The sequence below is a fragment of the Zootoca vivipara genome, chromosome 2, assembly GCF_965207765.1.
Source record: "Zootoca vivipara chromosome 2, rZooViv2.hap1.1, whole genome shotgun sequence".
In the NCBI taxonomy this organism is placed as follows: Eukaryota; Metazoa; Chordata; class Lepidosauria; order Squamata; family Lacertidae; genus Zootoca; species Zootoca vivipara.
In genome coordinates, this window is record NC_142584.1 from 111,836,689 (window position 1) to 111,858,382 (window position 21,694).

The 21,694-nt window shown below is 51.2% G+C and overlaps 1 protein-coding gene across 7 annotated transcripts in view; it reads right to left on the minus strand.

Annotated features, from left to right (window-relative positions):
* The window catches only part of TNXB (tenascin XB), a 117,718-nt gene that overhangs the window by 73,211 nt on the left and 22,813 nt on the right, over positions 1 to 21,694 (minus strand). For all 7 annotated transcript variants that reach the window (XM_035107292.3, XM_035107289.3, XM_035107294.3 and 4 more), the window contains exons 2-4: positions 3,105 to 3,555; positions 1,391 to 2,065; positions 364 to 476 (exon numbers count right to left, since the gene is read on the minus strand). In XM_035107292.3, the coding sequence (XP_034963183.3) occupies positions 364 to 476; positions 1,391 to 2,065; positions 3,105 to 3,546 (1,230 nt within the window). In that variant the 5' untranslated portion in view covers positions 3,547 to 3,555. The remainder of the gene's footprint in view (positions 1 to 363; positions 477 to 1,390; positions 2,066 to 3,104; positions 3,556 to 21,694) is intronic.

The following is a 21,694-nucleotide window of genomic DNA, read 5'->3' on the forward strand; positions in this document are numbered from 1 at the left end:
GGCCTGCCTAATGTTTTTACATGAGTAGAATGTGTGCTTTTATTTAAAATGCATCTCTGGGTTATTTGTGGGGCATAGGAATTCGTTTATTCCCCCCAAATATATATATATATATATATATATATATATATATATATATATATAGATAGATAGATAGATAGATAGATATAGTCCGGCCCACCACATGGTCTGAGGGACGGTGGACCGGCCCACGGCTGAAAAAGGTTGCTGACCTCTGCCATACACCATTCACAAATTTTCTAGCCAAATGAATGAAGCCCCCTGCTCAAAGACCCACCCTTACAATCTCTACCCTTCCCCGCTTTCTCTGGAAGCACATCGTCCCAAAGAGTGGTTGCTTACTGTGGGCTTCACATGAATTTCATACGCATCCACAGATACTTCTGGGCGGCTCCACTCCAAGCGGAAGGACGTCTCATCTCGATTTTTCACATGGATGCCAATGGATGGAATCTCTGTTCAGGTCAAGAGCAAGAGGAGGGTGGTGGGGAAGCAGAAAAGAGTCGAAAACCAAATTTATCACCAGCCTTCTTTTAACACTCACCTGCCTCAACGTGTCCCCTAAAAGCGTATTGATCTGAACCTCAGCAAGATAAAAGCCCTGATACCTAGGGTGGCTAGAACTTCCATGCCATTTGCATATGCAATTATACAGTATATGTATAGATGCAAAAAAAAAAAAAAAGGGGGGGGGGAATAATAAAAATGGAAATACAATACATCACACCACAGTAGGAAAGACTGTGATCGGGTGACCAGAGTGCCTATGATAATTAAGATGATTTTATTCACGAATTACGTTCACCTCAAGGTGATTTATGTACACACCATTAAAAACCATTGTTTTAAAAACAAAACAACCAAAACCTAAAGACAGATTTAAAAAACCAATATAAAATAATAATAATAATAATAATAATAATAATAATAATAATAATAATTGCTCATGCTTTACCCCAATATCCCAGGGGGGTCACAACAATTTAAAATGAAACATTAAAAGCAGATATTTTTTAAAATGAATGTAAATGTAATGATTTTTTAAATGTATAATTTTAAAAAAATTACAATGACAAAAAAATAGCGTGGATGAACAACTAAACGAAATAAAAATGAGCACTAAATCAGAGACCTTTTCATACCGGATGTAAAAGCTTCAGTATGCTGCCTACTATTGATGAACAAGATAACTATTCTCTTATGAAAAACAAAGGCTTCCTCTCACTTACATGGTTGGCAAGCAAGCATCAGGGTTTGACCTGAGGTGTGTCAGGGGAATATGCAAAATAGCCTGAGGGCAAGAGAAGCTAACCCAACACCCTGAGCCACTGGGCCCCAGCGATTTCGTCTTGAGGTGTTTCCTACCTACCTATGGAACAGTCTTCTCCCGAATAACCATCATGACAGAGGCACACTCCATTCTGGCACTCCCCGTGGCCGCTACAGTCCTCCGGACATGCCAGTTGCCCGCAGTCTGGCCCGGTATACCCCTTGTGGCAGGCGCACATGCCTCCTTTCAGGCAGCGGCCTCTCTGGCTGCAGTCATTGGGGCAGGCCTTGGTTCCGCAGGCTGGGCCCGTGAAGCCGGGCTCACAGACGCACCGCCCATTGTGGCACTCTCCCCGCCGGTTGCAGTTGCTGGGGCAGACCCGGCTCCCGCAGTCGGGCCCTGAGTAGCCAGGGTCGCACACACACTGCCCATCCACACAGTGGCCATGACCTTGGCAGTCCTGCGGGCAGGCCGGGTCCGCACAGGAAGGTCCAACGTAGCCAGGGAAGCAGGCGCAGCGCCCGTCCACACAGCGCCCTTGGTCATTGCAGTCGTCTGGGCAGGAAGGCGGCTCCTCGCAGCGGGCACCGGAGTAGCCGGGGCGGCACTGGCAGCGCCCGTTCACACACTTGCCACGCTGGGGGCCGCCACAGCCACCTGGGCAGGTTGACTCGGCACAGGTGGGGCCACTCCAGCCTGCCTCGCATTCGCACAGGCAGCGGGAGAGGTCGAAGGAACCATGGTTCGAGCACAAGGTGCGGGTGTCCGTCTGGCCTAGGTGAGGGGCGAGAGAAAGTAGGGAGGGGGAGAAGGGGGTCAGGGATTGAAAGCCAGGCCACACCTAAACATCTTGTGGGTTTATTTATTTGCACATACAGTCATACCTTGGTTCTCGAATGGAATCCATTCCGGAAGTCCGTTTGATTTCTGAAAATGTTCAAAACCAATGCATGGCTTCCGACTGGCTGCAGGAGCTTTCTGCACTCAACCAGAAGCAGTGTAAGCCACGTTGGACATTTGGGTTCCAAAGAACGTTCACAAACCGGAACACTTACTTCCGGGTTTGCAGCATTCGGGAGCCAAAATGGTCGAGTCACAAGGCATTTGAGAACCAAGGTATGACTGTATTGCCTATATATCATGCCTGTCAGGAGCGAGCCAGCAGTAAATCACACTGTGCAAGTTGGAGTTGACTCTTTATTAGCAAAAACACAATAGAAACAGGAAGGTCAGGTCTAATGAGCACAGCAGCTCATCTCCAGTAGGCCTTGTCCCTATGAAGCAGTTACTAAGACTGAAGGTTCCCGCCTCCTCACAGCTGCCCAAGTCCCATCCTCTCCAGGGTTTTTCCCCAAGCAATCAGAGACTGCGCTTGTGTGAAGCCAACCTCTCCTCTGCCCTTTTCATGCCTCTTCTGGTTCTGGAAGACCAGAAGGGAGGAGAGCTTGTCGCAGCGGGAGTGGGTAACACCTGTAACTCTTTACCAGCCTGACTCATCTCTGCCTCTTGACCTCCCTCCTGCTTCAAGTTCTGCCTCTCATTCTGGACATTGCCACAGAGCCTCCCAGCTCACCAAACCCTGCTACATCTTCAGCTTCTGACACCTCCTCCTCTCAGTCTTCTCCCTCTGACCACTCATCAGTGTCCCACCACCGCTCCCCAGGCTCTGAGTCTTCTTCCCTTGGAAGAAACTGTGGTGGTATACAGGGTTCTCTCCCACCCGCATTTCATCCCCAAAAGAATCCTGTGAGGTAGGTATCCTTGTGCCCCAGGGAGGTCACTTCGGTGCCACATACCCTCTCCAAGGCCTTACCTGTACTAGCCTGGGAACTGCTGGTCGCAGGGCAGCAGCCTCCCCCAGCCTGGCAGGTGTCCCGCAGTGACCGCACTTCGTTCTCTAGTGCCTGCAGCCGTCTCAAGAGGTCCTGGGTGTCCTCGGTGCCAGGTGGGCACCCACAGGACTGCTGGGGCAGGTTGATGCGGTGAGTGAAGACCACATGCTCCTGGTCTGGCCCTTCCAGCGTGTGCTCATACAGGCCCCCTCCCCTGGAGGAGCCAGGAGGGCCCAGCGCCTCTTGGGGTGCAGAGGAGGCTCCCTCATCCTCGGTGCCATCTCCCTTCAGCTTTATTGTGTAGATATGAGAGAAAACGGTAGCGTTGGAGGGGATGACCCGGTGGGGCACATGCGCCTCCCAAGAGGTCCCCAGCCAGAAGAGGAACAGAAGGAAGGGCATGGGTCTTGGTTGTCTCCCCATGCTCAAGACCTGTGAGGGAAATGGCAAAAAAAAAAAAAGATGGATGGATGAGGGCCAACAAAATGGCTCTGAAGGTGCGTTCTGTTGTGTGGAATATTGCATCTGTTTTCCTGATTACAATGGAAGTACTTCTGTCCTATTTTCTAATATTCCTTTCACACTCTGTCAGAGAGCTAGCCAGCAATAAATCACAGAGAGTATGTGAAGTTAACTCTTTGTTAGGAGAAACAAGGCCTGCTCATGGTTGCCTGGCCTAATGAGCACAGCAATCCTTCTCAGTAGTTTTTGTCCCTATGGGGCAGTTGTGGGGGCTGAATATCTCCTCCTTCCCACAGTTCCCTAAGTCTGTTCCTTCCAAGTCTATACCAAGCAATCTGAGACTATGCCAGCACACCTGTCTCTGCTCCTCCCTCTTTATATCTCTTCTGGTCCTGGGAAACCAGGGGGGAGGGGAGCTTGTCACAGCAGGAGGGGGAGGCCCCCTGGCTTCTTCACTAGACTGACTCATCTCTGCCTCTTGGCCTCCCTCCTCTCTTGCTTCTGCCTCTGCTTCCAGACTTCTCTCTGCCACAGACTCTTCCTGCTCACTAAGTCCTGTTGCCTCGTCAGTTTCCAATACCTCCTTCCAGTCTTCTCCCTTTGACCATTCATCATTGTCCCACCACCACTCCCCAGGCTCCGAGCCTTCTTCCCTTCCCAGTTGATTCCTCCCACCATTCCCCCGTGTCCAGCCATTCCATAACACTCGCCAGGACCTGTCATGTTATGCAACTGTGGCTCTTCAACCAATATGCTGGTATAGAATCACATAACTGTAGAGTTGGATGGGACCCCGAGGGTCAGCTAGGCCAGCCCACTGGAATGCAGGAATCACAGCTCAAGAGTTTCAGACAGGTGCCACCAACCTCTGTTGCGAAACCTCCGGTGGAAGAGAGTTTACCACCACATTTAGCATGTTGTGGAGAATTTCATTCACACTAGTGGGTGTCACGTGACACAGCCACTAACATCACTGGACAGTGTTGCTACGCCTCCACTCTTTCTGCACATGTCTGATTTTGCTCCTCCATGATTCCTCCATGAAAACAGCAGGAAAGCTCCATCTGGTACAGAGGTTGAGACCCTACCTACCCACGGACTGTCTCGCCAGAGTGGTGCATGCTCTAGTTATCTCCTGCTTGGATTACTGCAATGAGCTCTACGTGGAGCTACCTTTGAAGGTGACTCGGAAACTACAACTAATCCAGAATGCGGCAGCTAGACTGGTGACTGGGAGTGGCCGCCGAGACAATATAACACTGATCCTGAAAGATCTACACTGGCTCCCAGTATGTTTCTGGGCACAATTCGAAGTGTTGGTGCTGACCTTTAAAGCCCTAAATGGCCTCGGCCCAATATACCTGAAGGAGTGTCTCTACCCCCATTGATCAGTCTGGACACTGAGGTTCAGCTCCGAGGGCCTTCTGGCGGTTCCCTCGCTGCAAGAAGTGAGGTTACACAGAAGCAGGCAGAGGGCTTTCTCGGTAGTGGCACCCACCCTGTGGAATGCCCTCCCATCAGATGTCAAGGAAATAAACAGCTATCTGAGTTTTAGAAGACATCTGAAGGCAACCCTATATAGGGAAGTTTTTAATGTTTGATGTTTTATTGTGTTTTTAATATTCTGCTGGGAGCCGCCCAGAGGGAAGGGGTATAAATAATAAATTATTGTTTTTATTATAAAGAACCGTAGGTCACTCCAAAGTCTGTCATCCTGTCACTGTCATGGCCACTGGTTTAGAGGTGGGAACAGCATACATTTATGGAGGACCGAAGGTATTCTCAATCCCTGTTCTGCATGATTTGGACAGTTCTGCATTTAGCTGCATGCAATGGCCACTCCCATGTCTACTCTGGCGAGAGGTGTCTGATAACGTCAACTGCTCCCTACAAAGGTTGATGCAATTTTTTTTTTCTACCTCCACTGTTTCTGGGAATAGCAAGTAGGCAGAGAGCTGTTGGCTCATGTCTACCTTACGTCTGGTTGGCCACAGTGAGAACAGGATGCTGTACTAGATTTAGGGGTACCAACTTTAATAAAATATTTGGGGACCCAGATAAGGGCCCCCCTGCATGGGCACACCCATACCATTTGGATGGCAATGCCCATCAACTTTTTTTGGGGGGGGTGTCTAATTTTATTGGAGGGCTCAAGGGGACCTCGGCCCCTAGAAGTTGGCTCCTATGACTAGATGGGCTGTGAGAGAGCGGCTTGCTTAAGACCACCGGGTCAGTTTATGGTTGAGGCGAAATTTGAACCATGGACCTCCTGATTCACTGCTCAACTTCTTGGCTGCCTGCTACACTGCATCAGCTTTCATGTAATAGCCAAGAGGGTGCTTTTGGCTAAAGCTACAGCAGGAAAACATAATTGTCCGACAATAGGTTACCCACAGTTCAAAATATGTGTTTGTTTAAGGTTTGTTCTTTATTGGCTAGTCTTCAGCCAAAGCTCTCAGGGTGGCTTAGGAAGATTAAAAACAAAATTAAGTCAGCAAACAACAGAGTTGATAGAAGCTCCAACCTTGAAACATTCAGCATAAAATATTCCTCGGTAGCCACAGTGTGTGAAAGGGAAATGGGTGCATAATGAATGATGCAGGACTGCTTAGTAGGAGAAAGGATGTAGCTCAGTGGTAGGACATCCGATCCGCATGCAGAAGGTCCCATCTCTAGGCAGGGCTGGGTTTTCGCCTGAAACCCTGGAAGGCCACTGCCAGTCAGTGTAGACAATACTGAGCTAGATGGACCAGTGGCTCTGACTCAGTATAAGGCAGTTTCCTGTGTTCCTGTGCCATAACTCTCCCTCTCTGAGGGCTCATTCAGACTTCCGCTTATCACACTGCTTTCCCCAGGGGAAAACCACTCTTTAGCGCTCCGTCGGAGTAAATGGTGATGCAGGCTTTCTCCATATAGGTATTTGCTCCAGTTTAGCACTAAAGAGCAGATTTTCCCTGGGAAGGGAGAGGGGCAAGGGGGAAACCTGCTTGGATCCCAGCCTAGAAAGCGTGAGTCACGCAGAAAACCTCCCATGCTTTCTAAAGGCACAGGGCAAGCAGAAGTGAGGACAAGCCCTCAATTTCAATCACAGGGGCACTAAACCCAAGCCAGATTCGAACCTACAGAGCGTTGAATGCACCATGTATTTAAGCTCTTGTGCACCTGCTGATTGTTGTAACCTGTTACTCGCCTTATGTGCCAATCTGATTTATACATCAAAGCCTTTGGCAGAACTGGAGTTGTGAGTTTGATGAATTTTCATGGATGAATTGCTGGGGAAATGTGGGGGAAAAGATTAGAAAAAATAAGGGATTGGGGGAAACGGCATTTGACTGATTTATATAACCCCATTTAATTAAAAGAGGGAAGGATATCCAGAAGACAAAAATTAAAGTTGTTTCTTTATTAAGGGAAAGTGATTAACCAGGAACAACCAGCCAGCCAACAGAGGCTGTTCTTAGTAAATAAAAACAACTGTGAAGTTCAGGAAAATTCATATCTGTTGACGCCTGTTAAACCCCCCCCCCTCTTACACACACACACACACACACACAGGCTATTCCTTGATGCAACCTTGGTTGGAGAAACCCACCCAAAGGGGTGGTTTTCACGACTGCTCCTGCAGCAGCACAACTACTGGATTCAATAAAACAGCTAGGGAATTGTTAGGCACAATGCGGATATCTCCAATCGCATTGATGTGGACAGCAGGAATGCAAAACAGAGGCATGACAGGGATCCCAGAGTGCTCGCCAAAGCCAAGCAGTTGGGAAGCAGGAGCAGCAGTGCACGGCAAGGGGTGGGGACAAGCCACAGAGTGCTCTGAAATGCAAGCAGAGAGGTGGCCAGGAGTCAGATATGGTGGAGGAAGCTGGCAGGGTAGACGGGAGAAACGGATTAGATAAGAGTGGGCCAGGACAGACGGAGGGAGCACAATCTTATCCTTAAAGCTTCCTTGTGACAACAGTCTGCAGGGCAGCCGTTGTGGGATTTCCTTACTTATAGCCGCCTGGGCCTCAGACTCCTGGATCCAACACTGTCAATGGCTTCGGTGGCTGTTGTTGTTGTTTAGTCGTTTAGCCGTGTCCGGCTCTTCATGACCCCATGGACCAGAGCACGCCAGGCACTCCTGTCTTCCACTGCCTCCCGCAGTTTGGTCAAACTCATGTTCGTAGCTTCGAGAACACTGTCCAACCATCTCGTCCTCTGTCGTCCCCTTCTGCTAGTGCCCTCCATCTTTCCCAACATCAGGGTCTTTTCCAGGGAGTCTTCTCTTCTCATCAGGTGGCCAATGTATTGGAGCCTCAGCTTCATGATCTGTCCTTCCAGGGAGCACTCAGGGCTGATTTCCTTTAGAATGGATAGGTTTGATCTTCTTGCAATCCATGGGACTCTCAAGAGTCTCCTCCAGCACCAGAATTCAAAAGCATCAATTCTTTGGCGATCAGCCTTCTTTATGGTCCAGCTCTCACTACCATACATCACTACTGGGAAAACCATAGCTTTAACTATACGGACCTTTGTCGGCAAGGTGATGTCTCTGCTTTTTAAGATGCTGTCTAGGTAAACGGCGTTTTCGTGCGCTGCTCTGGTTCGCCAGAAGTGGCTTAGTCATGCTGGCCACATGACCTGGAAGCTGTACGTCGGCTCCCTCGGCCAATAAAGCGAGATGAGACCATAGACCGAGGTAAAGTTGGTAAAGTTCGCTAACCGGAACACTACTTCTGGTTTTGCGGAGTTCGTAAACCGAATAGTTCGTAAACAGGGCTGTTCTTAAACCGAGGTGTTGTTGTTGTTTAGTCGTTTAGTCGTGTCCGACTCTTCGTGACCCCATGGACCATAGCACGCCAGGCACTCCTGTCTTGCACTGCCTCCCGCAGTTTGGTCAAACTCATGTCCGTAGCTTCGAGAACACTGTCCAACCATCTCGTCCTCTGTCGTCCCCTTCTGCTTGTGCCCTCAGTCTTTCCCAGCACCAGGGTCTTTTCCAGGGAGTCTTCTCTTCTCATGAGGTGGCCAAAGTACCGTATTGGAGCCTCAGCTTCAGGATCTGTCCTTCCAGTGAGCACTCAGGGCTGATTTCCTTCAGAATGGAGAGGTTTGATCTTCTTGCAGTCCATGGGACTCTCAAGAGTCTCCTCCAGCACCATAATTCAAAAGCATCAATTCTTCGGCGATCAGCCTTCTTTATGGTCCAGCTCTCACTTCCATACACCACTACTGGGAAAACCATAGCTTTAACTATACGGACAGGCGTCTTTTAATTTCGTGACTGCTGTCACCAACTGCAGTGATCAAGGAGCCCAAGAAAGTAAAATCTCTCACTGCCTCCATTTCTTCCCCTTCTATTTGCCAGGAGGTGATGGGACCAGTGGCCATGATCTTGGTTTTTTTTTTAATATGTTGAGCCTGTTTTTAACTAAATAAAAAAATTCCCTCCAGTAGCACCTTAGAGACCAACTAAGTTTGTCATTGGTATGAGCTTTCGTGTGCATGCACACTTCTTCATGCATGCACACGAAAGCTCATACCAATGACAAACTTAGTTGGTCTCTGAGGTGCTAGTGGAAGGAATTTTTTAATTTACTTAAAAACAGGTATGTAAAAAGACTCAAAAGATAAATAAGATCAACAACAAGCTATAAGAGATTACACGTCTCATTCGGCATGTCTGGATAGGCTTGCCTGAACAGAAATTTTTAACCAGGTGCTAAAAAGAGTTGAGCAAAGGAACCTGCCTGGTGTCAATAAGCAGGGAGTTCCAAAGTGTAGGTGATAGAGCAAAAGATAGATTTCTTACCAATGCGGAACGTGGCACCACAGACTGAAGTGGTCAAGGGGCTTATAAGGGGTAAGACCATCTCAGATAAACTGGTCCCAAGCTATTAAGGAACTTAAATACTAATGGTAACACCGTGCACTTGGCCCAGCATCAAACTGGCAGCACAGCCAGTGCAGATGTCTAAGCAAAGGTCCTACATGCTGACAGGGTCTCGCTCCAGTCAGCAACCACGCTACAGCAATCTGCAGTAGCTGCAGCTTCCAGATCGAGCTCAAAGGAAGCTCCCCATAGAGTGCAACGCAGTACCTCAATCTTGAAGTCACCAAGGGCAATGAAGTCATGCACCGAAGATGCTCTTTCTTAGTCTGGCCTTTGACACCTGCGATACCTATTTTTAGGACCCACCTGCTTCCCCCCCTCAAAAGTACCCTTTTAACAATTACAAGGCAGCAAACAAAACAAAACAAAACAAAACAAAACAAAACAAAACAAAACAAAACAAAACAAAACAAAACCAGCAGCTGAAGCTTCCTGTCAGGGAAGAAGAAGATGAAGAAAGCTTAACCAATAGAATTTCTGCCTGCCATGCAGCTGGTCTAGGAAATGGAGGGGCGGGGAATGGTGGCGAGAGACCCTATCCTGAATTAACCTTACTCTATAATGGGGAATTAACATTTCCCCTCTCCCTTCGGGTCAGCGCACTGCTGGAATCCATGGGAGTTAACAAACATCTGAGCTCCTGCACCAGCTTTATTATTATTCCAGCTGTTGGCCTGAAGTGCTGCAATTTTCCAATAAACTTTCCTGGACTTCCCTTCGTTCCCTCCAGGGGCTGCTCCGTTACTTATTGGGAGTAAATAAAACGCCTGTTCTCCTCTCATGCTACAATATGAATAGCCTCTTACAGAGGGACTCAGCAGGAGAGCAGCAGCAGGCGCCTCGCCTTCCAAATTTCCCTTCCCTCCGTTTGCAAACTCTCTAGAATGCAATGCCACCGTCGCCAAATCTGAGAGGATTCGGTAGGCCCGGCCTGCCCCTCTCCCCTCAGCCCCCAGGCCGCCTCTTTGACTGAGACAGGTTTCAAATGATTGGTACTGATGCTCCTTCCGATAAATCAGACCCACACATCTCCCCCCCCCCCCGGCACATAACCGCCACGTGCTGGGTGGGGGCAGGAGTGTCGGTGCTGATTCATCGGCCCGGTATTTCCCGCCACAAGCCAATTCTGTCGCCTAACCATACGTCCAGCCTGAAGGGAGATTAAGCAGGATTCTGAATTGGTACAGAACAGACCTCGATGCCAAGGGACCTCTTTGCAGGATACAGCTCCTCAGGCAGAGAAGTGAGCCGGGGTGGGGTGGGGTAGCACTCTGTGCATGCTCTGAGAAAGGAAGGGGTATAAACTTCCATTTGGCGCACAATCTACCTGCAAATCTGCCTACTTCACACTTTCCGAAAGAACAGGAGCACCAAAGCGAAGGCATCCCTTGAAACTGGCACTTCTCCCTATTTCGCACCGCCGTTCTCTAACCAAGCGATATCCCAAAATGCATTATATCAAAGGAAATTGCTTTGCAAAGAAAATGTGCGTATAAAACAAAACGAATTTCCACTAAGACTTTAAAAACACACAGAAACTGTTGTGGAGAACTGAACCGAAAAGATTGGGGGAAATAGGAAGCTGAGAGTAACCGGAATTGACAGGTTCCTCCATCCCTAGCAGGGGTGGGACACTGTTTTATGCTCGTTGACGCCTTTTATTTTTAGTTTGCACCCTGCTTGTACGATTGCCAGCGCTAAGAGCATTTTAACGGTCTTTTGCAGCAGCCTCATAAACGGAAATTTAGGAAGGGAGGTTTTTCTTGGCATGGAAATCAGGGATGGGGACTGGGAGAGTTGTGACCTGCTACATATCTGTATGTCAGCCCAGCTATTCAAGGCACTGGAGCAGGACGAGTGTGTGTGTGTGTGTGTGTGTGTGTGTGTGTGTGTGTGGAGGTCTCATCCCTCCACCAATGATCCCAAACGGTTGGAAGAAATTTATAACTTCAAAAGAGTTAGAAACCTCTCTTGCTTTAAAATGAAGCAAAACAGCCTCTGTGACGGGAGCTTGGATGGCCATCATACAAGTGCAGGGACTCGCAGAGAAACAGCCAGAACATATCTATGGGTAGCTTAATGTGTTCAAAGAGTTTTGATTACATTGCAGTTACTAGGAATTATGGGTATTTTCTGTCTCCACCGCCAGAGGCACCATATGCCTCTGAATAGCAGTTGTTGGGGAACCACAAATGCAGAGATAGTGCTGTTGTGCTCAGGCCCTGCTTGTGAGCTCCCCAAAGGCATCTGAGCTGGCCAGTGGGAAGTAGATGAGCCTTTTTCCCCCATCCAGAAGGGCTCTTGTTATGTCTTTATGGCTATCATCCCATCAGGGTGTTCATAAATTCCTAAGTTATCTGTGCAGGGCGTGTGAAGCAGAGTGTTTCTTTTGACTGTCCAGATCCGTTTCACTGGATGACCCCAGGTTCTGATAATATCTTTCCAAATAATTCTCGGAATTGTGGCTATTAAGGGTGCAGGGAACTGCAGCTCTGTGAGGGGAGGGGTGGTCTGGAAGTGGGGTGTGTGCCCAAGGGGCACGTAGAGAAGCCACAAGGGCCGCATCAATGGTTCCCCACTACCGATCTACCCCAAAGTTGTTTGTCCTGGCTCACAGCTGCTCTTCAGCGTCTCACCCAAGAAGCCTATATCTTTCCGTGGAAGATGCCAGGGATTGAACTGGGGGACTGTCGGGATATTTCAGAGATGAAGCCAGGCCAAAATGGTTGGAACAACTTTGCTGTGAAAGAGCGGTCTAGAACAGCAGTATGACTCACTTGCCTCAGTTGGATGCAGTGCCAACCTAGAACTAGAATAGTGGTATTACAGTTAAGTCTATACCTCACAGGGACCTTCCGCCTGCATGGGAGAGTCGTGAGTGCAGGTGTCGAGGGTTGGCTTGGTCGGGACCCTTCGGGGACCCAGGGCACCCACTGGGAAGAGTCCCAGGCTGGGACCTTCTCCTCTTCCTCACCACTGCAACAGTGTGTCCCCCTGCCTCTGCCTTTGGCCCAGAGGGGATGACCAAGCAAGCGACTACAGTGATGCATTGAGCGAGGACTCGCCAGTCTGTTTGCTCAATGGCTGCCTCACAAATAAGCAGGTGGTGGGAATGATGGCGTAGGAGCAGCAACAGTTGGCAACAATGACAGTGGAGGGCGGATCAGGGAGAAAGGACGTCAGACTCAGGTGCCAGGGGGCGGGCGGAAATGTGCCCCCCAGACCATTCTATGTGGCTCTTGGGGACCTCTCCAGCCACAACCCTCTCTGCTCCTTCCTTGGGTGCATATGCCCTGCTGGAACCTGTTGATGTCTGATCACGCTTCGTGCTTGACTGAATGGAAGGTGTCTTTTCCTCCCCCAAAAGCTAGAGGAGTTGGGTGACTAGAACTGGGGAGGAGCCCTGGGTTTGAATCTTCAGTTGACCACGTGAGATAAAGAGGAGGAGGAGGAGAGGAAAGTGTTACGTATGTACTGAGCTGAATCCTAGAACAATAGGATCCAGAATGCAGCAGTCTGATTGGTTTGCAGGAGCCACCCAATCCAACTCCAGGTGGAAGTGAATCAGCAACCTGATAGGCCTACAGGAGCAGCCAATCAGGTTGCTGGCAGAAGTGAATCCGCAACCTGATTGGCCTATAGGTGCAGCCAGGGCCGGCTCTAGGTAGAGTCCCAGTGGTGCGGGGCGCCAGGGCGCCGGGCTGGTAGGCAGGGCAGAAGCCATGCTGAGCCCTGTGAGGGCGGGGGCGCCAGAGCGATCACAGCCCCTCAGCGCCAGAGCGGCCGACCTGCTCGAGACTGCCCTGGGTGCAGCCCTGAAGTAGCCAATCACGCAAGGCCCACTGTGTAAATAATGTATATAAGCAGACGTTTTGGGGAAAGAGCCATTCTTCTCTTCTTCTTCTTCTTCTGTTGCTACTACAAGCCGAAGAAAGAGCATGAAATTCACTCTCGACTCCGAGTATATTTCAATAAGCTTGGTCAGAGAGCTGTGGCCCCTTTGTTAAATGCATGAGGAGGAGAAGAAGGTAAATTATGGACCTTTGAGCTGCGCGGTAGCAGTTGGCTGGATTAGCCGCGGGGGGAGACGTACCTTGACGTTTTAAGTGGTCTGCACACACAATGCGCCGGAACGCAACCTGTCTGCATTCCAAACCACTCTGACCGCACTTAAAAAGCCAGGCATGTCTTCATCCTGAGGGAGCGAGCGTGTAAACCACAAAGCTCTGGTTCAAATCTTATCTCCGTCAAGGGCACCCTGTGTGGCCTGAAGGAAACCGCAATTATATAGTTTGGCATTTCTGAAGTGAACTGCCAACCGCTCCCCCCCCCCATCCTCCATTCAACTTACCTCATAGAGCATTTGCTCCAACTCCTGGGTTCCTGAGTTACTACAGCATTACAACATGCACATCTGGGGTTGTGAAGGGGTGTTGGTGCGGATGAGTCTTCCCGATCTGCCTGCGCAACATCCAGAAGGAGCTGAGCCCATGTGGTGGCCATGTGGCGTGGGTCTCTTGGGGAGTGCTTCTGGGTTTGATTAACCTGTTTATTGCCTGTAACCTGCTGCGGCACGCACACAGAGACCATAACCACGGCCGCTCTGAGACACTATTTTGTGTAGTAATGTTTTGACACCTCCTGCTTTTAAAAGGGGGAAAGAAAAAGCCCAGAAGGAGTGTGAGACCCCTTTAAATGTGCTGGGGAAGGGAGGGCATTATTGGGTTGTCTTTGTTCTTATTTTTATTGTGTGTTTTGTGTTTTTTTTATATTGCAATCTTATGTTGTGAACCGTCCTCAGATCTACAGGTATAGGGCGCTATGCAAATTTAACAAATAATGAATAATAATTCCCAACCCGGTTCAGGAAACTGAGCTGTTGCTGTAACGTGGTGCCTATTCATATTATTATTAATTAATTTAATTACTATAGTGCCCTTCATCTGAGGATCACAGCGCGCTTTGCGATACAAAAACACAAAAGTACATAACATAGGTAAAGGTAAAGGAACCCCTGACCATTAGGTCCAGTCGTGACCGACTCTGGGGTTGCGGTGCTCATCTCGCGTTATTGGCTGAGTGAAATATACTCAGAGTCGAGAGTGAATTTCATGCTCTTTATTCAGCTCATATTCATCAAGGAGAAGAAGAGAAGACGAATGGCTCTTTTCCCAAAACCATCTGCTTATATACATTATTTACACAATGGGCCTTGCGTGATTGGCTACTTCAGGGCTACACCTGTGGGCCAATTATATTGTGGATTGACTTCTGCCTGCAGCCTGATTGGCTGCTCCTACAGGCCAATCAGGTAGCAGATTCACTTCTGCCAGCCGCCTGATTGGCTGCTCCAGCAGGCCAATCAGGTTGCGGATTCACTTCCACCTGGAGTTGGATTGGGTAGCTCCCGCTGATTCTGAATCCTATTGTTCTAGGATTCAGCTCAGTACATAACACCCCTCCCCTCTAAGTTCCAGTCCTGCCCGGGAAGTTGCATTCGTAGTCCCCAAGGTCTGCTGGCCGCCTCCGTGTGCGTTGTGGCCTGGGGTGTTCCTTGGTCAGGGGTTCTGGTTCTGGCTCGTGTTCCGAGGCTGCTGGCTGTGCCGGGGCTGTCTGGTCTGGCGCCACTGAACCACTAGGTTGTGACTCTGGTTCCGGTGTCCTTCCAGCCTCGGGGCGCCCCTCTGTGCCTACTGCTTCTGCTTCCCCTGCCCACCCCTCTCGCTCTACAGGCCTCACTGCCCTGCTGTCCCCTTGGGACCCCTCTGTCCCGCTCTCCTCCCGGGTTCCTTCTGGGAATCGTCGCCGTAGCTGGTCGCAGTGGCGGCGCCAACATTGCCCCCCTTCCGTTAGTACCTCGTACGACACGGGACCGGTCACCTTGGTGACTGTGGCAGGTACCCATGCTGGGCCTGCCCCAAAATTCTTTGCATACACTGGGTCCTGGGCCACAAATGTCCGGGGGTTCCTGCCTTTCCCCACCACTACCTCATCCTGAGCTCTGTCGGGGTGAAGTCGGTCCAGTCTAGTTGCAAGGCGCCGGCCCATGAGTAGTTCAGCTGGGCTCCGGCCCGTCGTTGTGCTTGGGGTGCTGTGCTGTGCTAGAAGAAATGCGGCAAGGCGGTATTCCCAGTCCCCTTCTGTTATGCGGCGGAGGCTGTCCTTGGTGGTCCGCACCATGCGCTCCGCTTGGCCATTGGTGGCAGGGTGGAATGGTGCTGAGCGGATGTGGCGGATGGCGTTCTGCGCTGTGAAGGTCTGGAACTCCTCTGACGTGAATGCGGTTCCATTGTCCGAGACGAGGGTGTCAGGGAGCCCGTGGGTTGCAAACAGCTTACGTAGTACCCGGATGGCTGCCGCCGTAGAAGTGGACGGTACCAGTGCGACCTCCAGCCATTTGGTGTAGGAATCCATCACTATGAAGAATGTTTTTCCCTGGAAGGGGCCAGCGAAGTCCACGTGCAAGCGTGACCATGGATGTCGGGCGGACTCCCAGGGCTGGACTGGGGCCCTTGGGGGATCCGGGCGGGATTCTTGGCAGGTCTGGCAGTGTTGGACCCAGGCCTCTATCTCTCTGTCAATCCCCGGCCACCACACATAACTCCTGGCAAGGGCCTTCATCCTCACTACCCCTGGGTGTGTCTCGTGTAGGGCTGTGAGGACCCTTTTGCGGAGGGGCTGGGGAACAACAACCCTGCTTCCCCATAACAGGCACCCCTTGTGGGCCGACAGTTCATGTTTGCGGTTTGTGTAGCCAGCGAATTCTGGCCCGGGGCTGCTGCTGGGCCATCCTCGCCACACCCAGTCCAGGACCCGGGAGATGACCCTATCTTTTGTGGAATGGTGCGCAACTTCTTGTGCCTGAATGGGTCGGTCGGGAAGCAGCTCCAGGGTCATAACCTCTTGCGCAGGCGCTGGGTCGGGGCCTGTTTCTGGTAGTGGTAGCCTGCTGAGTGCGTCTGCGTGGCCCATCGCCTTCCCAGGGCGGTGGATTAGTGCATACTGGTAGCCGGCAAGGAAAATTGACCACCTGAGGACACGTGGAGACAACACTTGGGGGGTCTGCTTCTCGGGGGCAAACAGGCCAAGCAACGGCTTGTGGTCAGTCACTATGGTAAAGGGCCGCCCGTACAAGAAATCATGGAATTTTTTTACGCCCTTCACGATTGCCAGACCCTCCTTGTCAATCTGTGAGTAGTTTCGTTCGGCTGCAGCAAGCGTCTGGGAGAAGTATGCCACCGGCACCTCTCTTCCATCCGGGAGTTGGTGTCCCAGGACAGCGCCGATGCCATAGGGAGAGGCGTCGCATGCCAGCACCACTGGCAGCCTCTCGTCGAAGTGTGCCAAGACCGAGTTCGAGACGAGCAAGTCCTTGACTGCCTGGAATGCGGCCCTTTGTCGCTGGCCCCACACCCAAGGGGCCCTTTTATCTAGGAGTCTGTGTAGGGGCTCCGCTACCGCTGCCTTATGGGGAAGGAAGGCATGGTAAAAGTTCAATAGTCCCAAGAATGACTGAAGTTCGGGCTTGCTCTTGGGCGCTGGGGCCTCACAAATGGCCCGTACCTTGTCACCGGTTGGATGGACCCCTTCTGCGTCCACCTTAAATCCCAGAAAGTCCACCTGCGGCACTCCCAGTAAACACTTTTCCCGCTTCACCTTGAGGCCCGCCGTCTGGAAACGGTGCAGGACGGAGCGGAGGCGGTCCTCAAATTCCTCTGGTGTGGGCCCGGCGATCAGTACATCATCGAAGAAGGGGGTGACGCCAGGAATCCCTTTAAGGAGAGAGTCCATTAGATTCTGGAATATGCCTGGTGCCACGCTAACGCCAAATTGCAGCCGCTTTACTCTGAATGCCCCTCTGTGCGTCACAATCGTCTGAGCCTCTGCTGTGGCTTCGTCCACAGGCAACTGTTGATACGCTTGGGCCAAGTCCAGTTTGCCAAAGATTTTTGACCCAGCCAGGGTGGCGAGGACATGGCTGACCACTGGCACTGGGTATGCATGGGCCGTGAGAGTCTTGTTTATGGTGCATTTGTAGTCTGCACAGATGCGGACCGAACCGTTAGGCTTGACGGGTGTGACAATTGGAGTTTCCCAGGGGGCGTTGGGCACCGGCTCCAGCACTCCTTGCTCCACGAGCCGGTCCAATTCCTCGTCTATGCGGGGTTTCAGGGCGAACGGGACCCGGCAGGCCTTGTGCCTCATGGGTCGTACAGCGGGGTCTAGCTGTAGGGCAATGGGGGGTCCTGTATATCGTCCCAATGCCCCATCGAAAAACCCCTGGAAACTCTTTGCATATGGCGTCCACGTCCACTTGTAAGCTAGTGCGGTTCACCCCGGTAACGGCTAGCCCCAGAGGTCCAAACCATGCCAGTCCCAGTAAGCTAACGTAGGGGCCCTTAACTACCAGCAAGTCCAATTGTTGCTTTCGCCCTCGATATTGCACCCTGAAGGTCCCCACCCCCATTGTAGGGACCTTACGTTTCTGGAAGTCCCGGAGGGTGAATGGGGCCGGCCTTAGTTTGGGACCCCCATTAGGGCACAGTTCCCTTAATGTTCGGGCCGAGATTATGGATAGAGTTGAACCCGTGTCCAGCTCCATGCGGCATGGGGCTCCCTCTATCTGTACCTCTATATAAATTTTCTCTGTGCTGGGATGGGGCAACTGGAATACCTGGTAGTCCGTGATCTCCGTCGAGTTGCCTTGGTGCATGGTGCCGTGTGACCTGGGGCTCCTGGGTCGGTCATCTGATGCTTGTCGACGGGTGAGTCGAGCCCGACACACCCGGGCGATGTGTCCCAATTTTCTGCACTGCCTGCACTCTGCGTTGCGGAAACGACAGGTCCTCCTCTCGTGGTTCTCCCCGCAGCTTGCACAGTTCCCTCCTTCTCGTCGAGGCTGCTGTGGTGTGTGTGCTGCTTGAGTGCGCCGCTGTACTCGGTGTACTTCCTCCCTGTCAGATTCGGATTCGTCAGTGAGGTCTTCGTGGTAGACCCTCGGTTGGGATGGCGGGGCCGGTCGTGCCTCTTGCGTTGACCTCTCGGCGGCTTCGGTTGCCAGGGCTTCCTCCAGAGCAATCTGGAACGTGAGGTCTTTTTTGGCGTAGAGGCGTCGTTGCAACATCTCGTCCCTCAGGCCACCGACGAGGCGGTCACGAAGCATGTTCTCCAACTCTGAGAAGTTGCATAACCGGGCGGCTTGGCGGAGGGAGGTCACAAACCCAGTTATGGTTTCCCCCGGGGCTTGCCGCTTTGCGTAGAAGGCATTTCGGCAAGCTACCACCGAGGGCTGTGGTGAAAAGTGCTCCTTCAGCCGTTCCATTATTGTTTTGTAAGAGACGGTAGCGACATCTCTAGGTGCAAGGAGAGCCCGGGCGATTTCAAACGTCTCCTCTCCACAGACGCTGAAGAATGTCGCCCTCTTCATGGCATCGTTGGTGACTTCTTTCGCTTGCAGGAGGAAGTTGAAACGGGCGGCGTACCCTTCCCAGTCTCCTGATGCTGGTTTGAATGGCAAGAAGCTGCTGTCGGTTGCCATTCTGGGTTCCTTGGGTCCTGGAGCTGAAGCCTGGATGCACGGTGCGATGCAGCGGTGCAGCAGGTGGCGGTGCTGCGGTGCAGTGCGTGGTGGCGGTCAGCTCAGCAGGATCCCATCCTCGTCGCCAGTGAAATATACTCGGAGTCGAGAGTGAATTTCATGCTCTTTATTCAGCTCATATTCATCAAGGAGAAGAAGAGAAGACGAATGGCTCTTTTCCCAAAACCATCTGCTTATATACATTATTTACACAATGGGCCTTGCGTGATTGGCTACTTCAGGGCTACACCTGTGGGCCAATTATATTGTGGATTGACTTCTGCCTGCAGCCTGATTGGCTGCTCCTACAGGCCAATCAGGTAGCAGATTCACTTCTGCCAGCCGCCTGATTGGCTGCTCCAGCAGGCCAATCAGGTTGCGGATTCACTTCCACCTGGAGTTGGATTGGGTAGCTCCCGCTGATTCTGAATCCTATTGTTCTAGGATTCAGCTCAGTACATAACACTGAGTGAGCCAGCGTACAGCTTCCAGGTCATGTGGCCAGCATGACAAAGCCGTTTCTGGCGAACCAGAGCAGCACACGGAAACATCGCTCACCTTCCCGCTGTAGCGGTACCTATTTATCTACTTGCACTTTGACGTGCTTTCGAACTGCTAGGTTGGCAGGAGCTGGGACCGAGCAACGGGAGCTCACCCCGTCGCGGGGATTCGAACCGCTGACCTTCTGATCGGCGTGCCCTAGGCTCTGTGGTTTAACCACGAGCAAAAACAATGGAAGTTAAGATAAAAGCTGCACCCTCAGATTTAAAAACTTAACAACACCCCAGCTTCCTGTCAGATATAAGGGAAGGGTTGCAGCTCAGCGGTGCTAGAACATCTGCTTTGAAAGCAGAATTATTATTATTATGCAAAAGGCCTCAGGTTAAATCTCTGGCATCTTCTCTGACAGCTCGGTTGGTAGCACATGAGACTCCTAACATCAGTGACATGGGTTCGAGTCCTATGTTGGGCAAAAGATTACTGCACTGCAGAGGGTTGGGCTAAATGGCCCTTGGGGTTCCTTCTAACTCTATAATTCTCTGATTCCAGGTAAGACTGCCTGAAACCCTGGAGATTTGGAGCCAGTCAGTGTTGACAATGCTCTAGGTTCAATATAAGGCAGATTCCTATGTTCCCATATTGACTATATAGCGGTTGGGAGTGAAAATACAGTTTATGCTACTTCCCAAACCATAAAATAAAGTAAAATGCCATCTGCCCGAAGGCCCCCCTGGCCAGCTGTGGCTGTGCAGGTTTCTCCAACCTCTGAGTTAGCATCCTGAGAGAGGACCTCACCTGGGTGCCCCATTTTGGCTGGACGGGGTGTGTGGAGTCGAGTCCGTCTCTCTGCAGTTCACTATCCTCACCAAACACCCCTCCCCAAAGAAAGCACACTCCTGTCTCATATTTGCACAAACAAAACTTGACCTTTGAGCGGGGGGGGGGGGAATCCCAGGTCCAAATTAAATAACCACCATCTTAATCCTCCTATAAGCAGTCCTCTGGCCCGGGAAACAAGGATCTCTTAATGAAAAGAGAACTGTAAACGGCCAGCCCTAATAACATCCTTCAGATCAGGGCAAACACAGCTCTGGGTCCGGCCGCAGACCCCCCCCCTCCCTTAATCCCAGCTGAAATTTAGGAGGACCACCACCCCTCCTCCTCCATCTCGCCGCCAAAAAAACTCAGCCCGAGGCCTGAGAACCCCTCTGTCCGTCCAAGAGACATTAAGTGTCCGTCAGAGGGGCCAGCTTGGCTTCCACATGTTTGCAAACCGGCTCGTACCATACAGCAAGAATCCAGCTTGATGTAATACAAAGGGGGCTTTCAAACCATTCCCAGGGAGACTGGTGCATGAGGTCAAATGGGGCACTGCCCCACCAACCTTCTTCTGCCTCCAGGCAGCCCCCATCTGCCTGCCTGTCTACCTACAACTAGTCTGGGGGGCGGCAATGTCTGTCAGCCTCCTCTCCCTTAGTCGCAGTGTTGCCCTTGCAGAACTCGGAAGGGAAGACAAAACCAGAATGAGTTGTGGTGCAGTGGTTAAGAGAGACTAGGCCCTGGGAGACCAGGGTTCAAATCCTCACTCAGACACATGACCTTGGGCCAATCACTGCCTCTCGGCCTAGCCTACCCCACCAGGTTGTTGTAGGGATTAAATGAGGTGGGGAGCCATGTATGGCCCCTTGAGCTCCTGGGAGGATAAAAGTGGGGTATTAATGCGATAAAAAGCAGAGACATCACCTTGCCTACAAAGGTCCGTATAGTTAAAGCTATGGTTTTCCCAGTAGTGATGCATGGAAGTGAGAGCTGGACCATAAAGAAGGCTGATCGCCGAAGAATTGATGCTTTTGAAATTATGGTGCTGGAGGAGACTCTTGAGAGTCCCATGGACTGCAAGAAGATCAAACCTATCCATTCTAAAGGAAATCAGCCCTGAGTGCTCACTGGAAGGACAGATCCTGAAGCTGAGGCTCCAATACTTTGGCCACCTCATGAGAAGAGAAGACTCCCTGGAAAAGCCCCCGATGTTGGGAAAGATGGAGGGCACTAGGAGAAGGGGACGACAGAGGACGAAGCCACCAACAGTGTTCTCGAAGCCACCAACATGAGTTTGACCAAACTGCGGGAGGCAGTGGAAGACAGGAGTG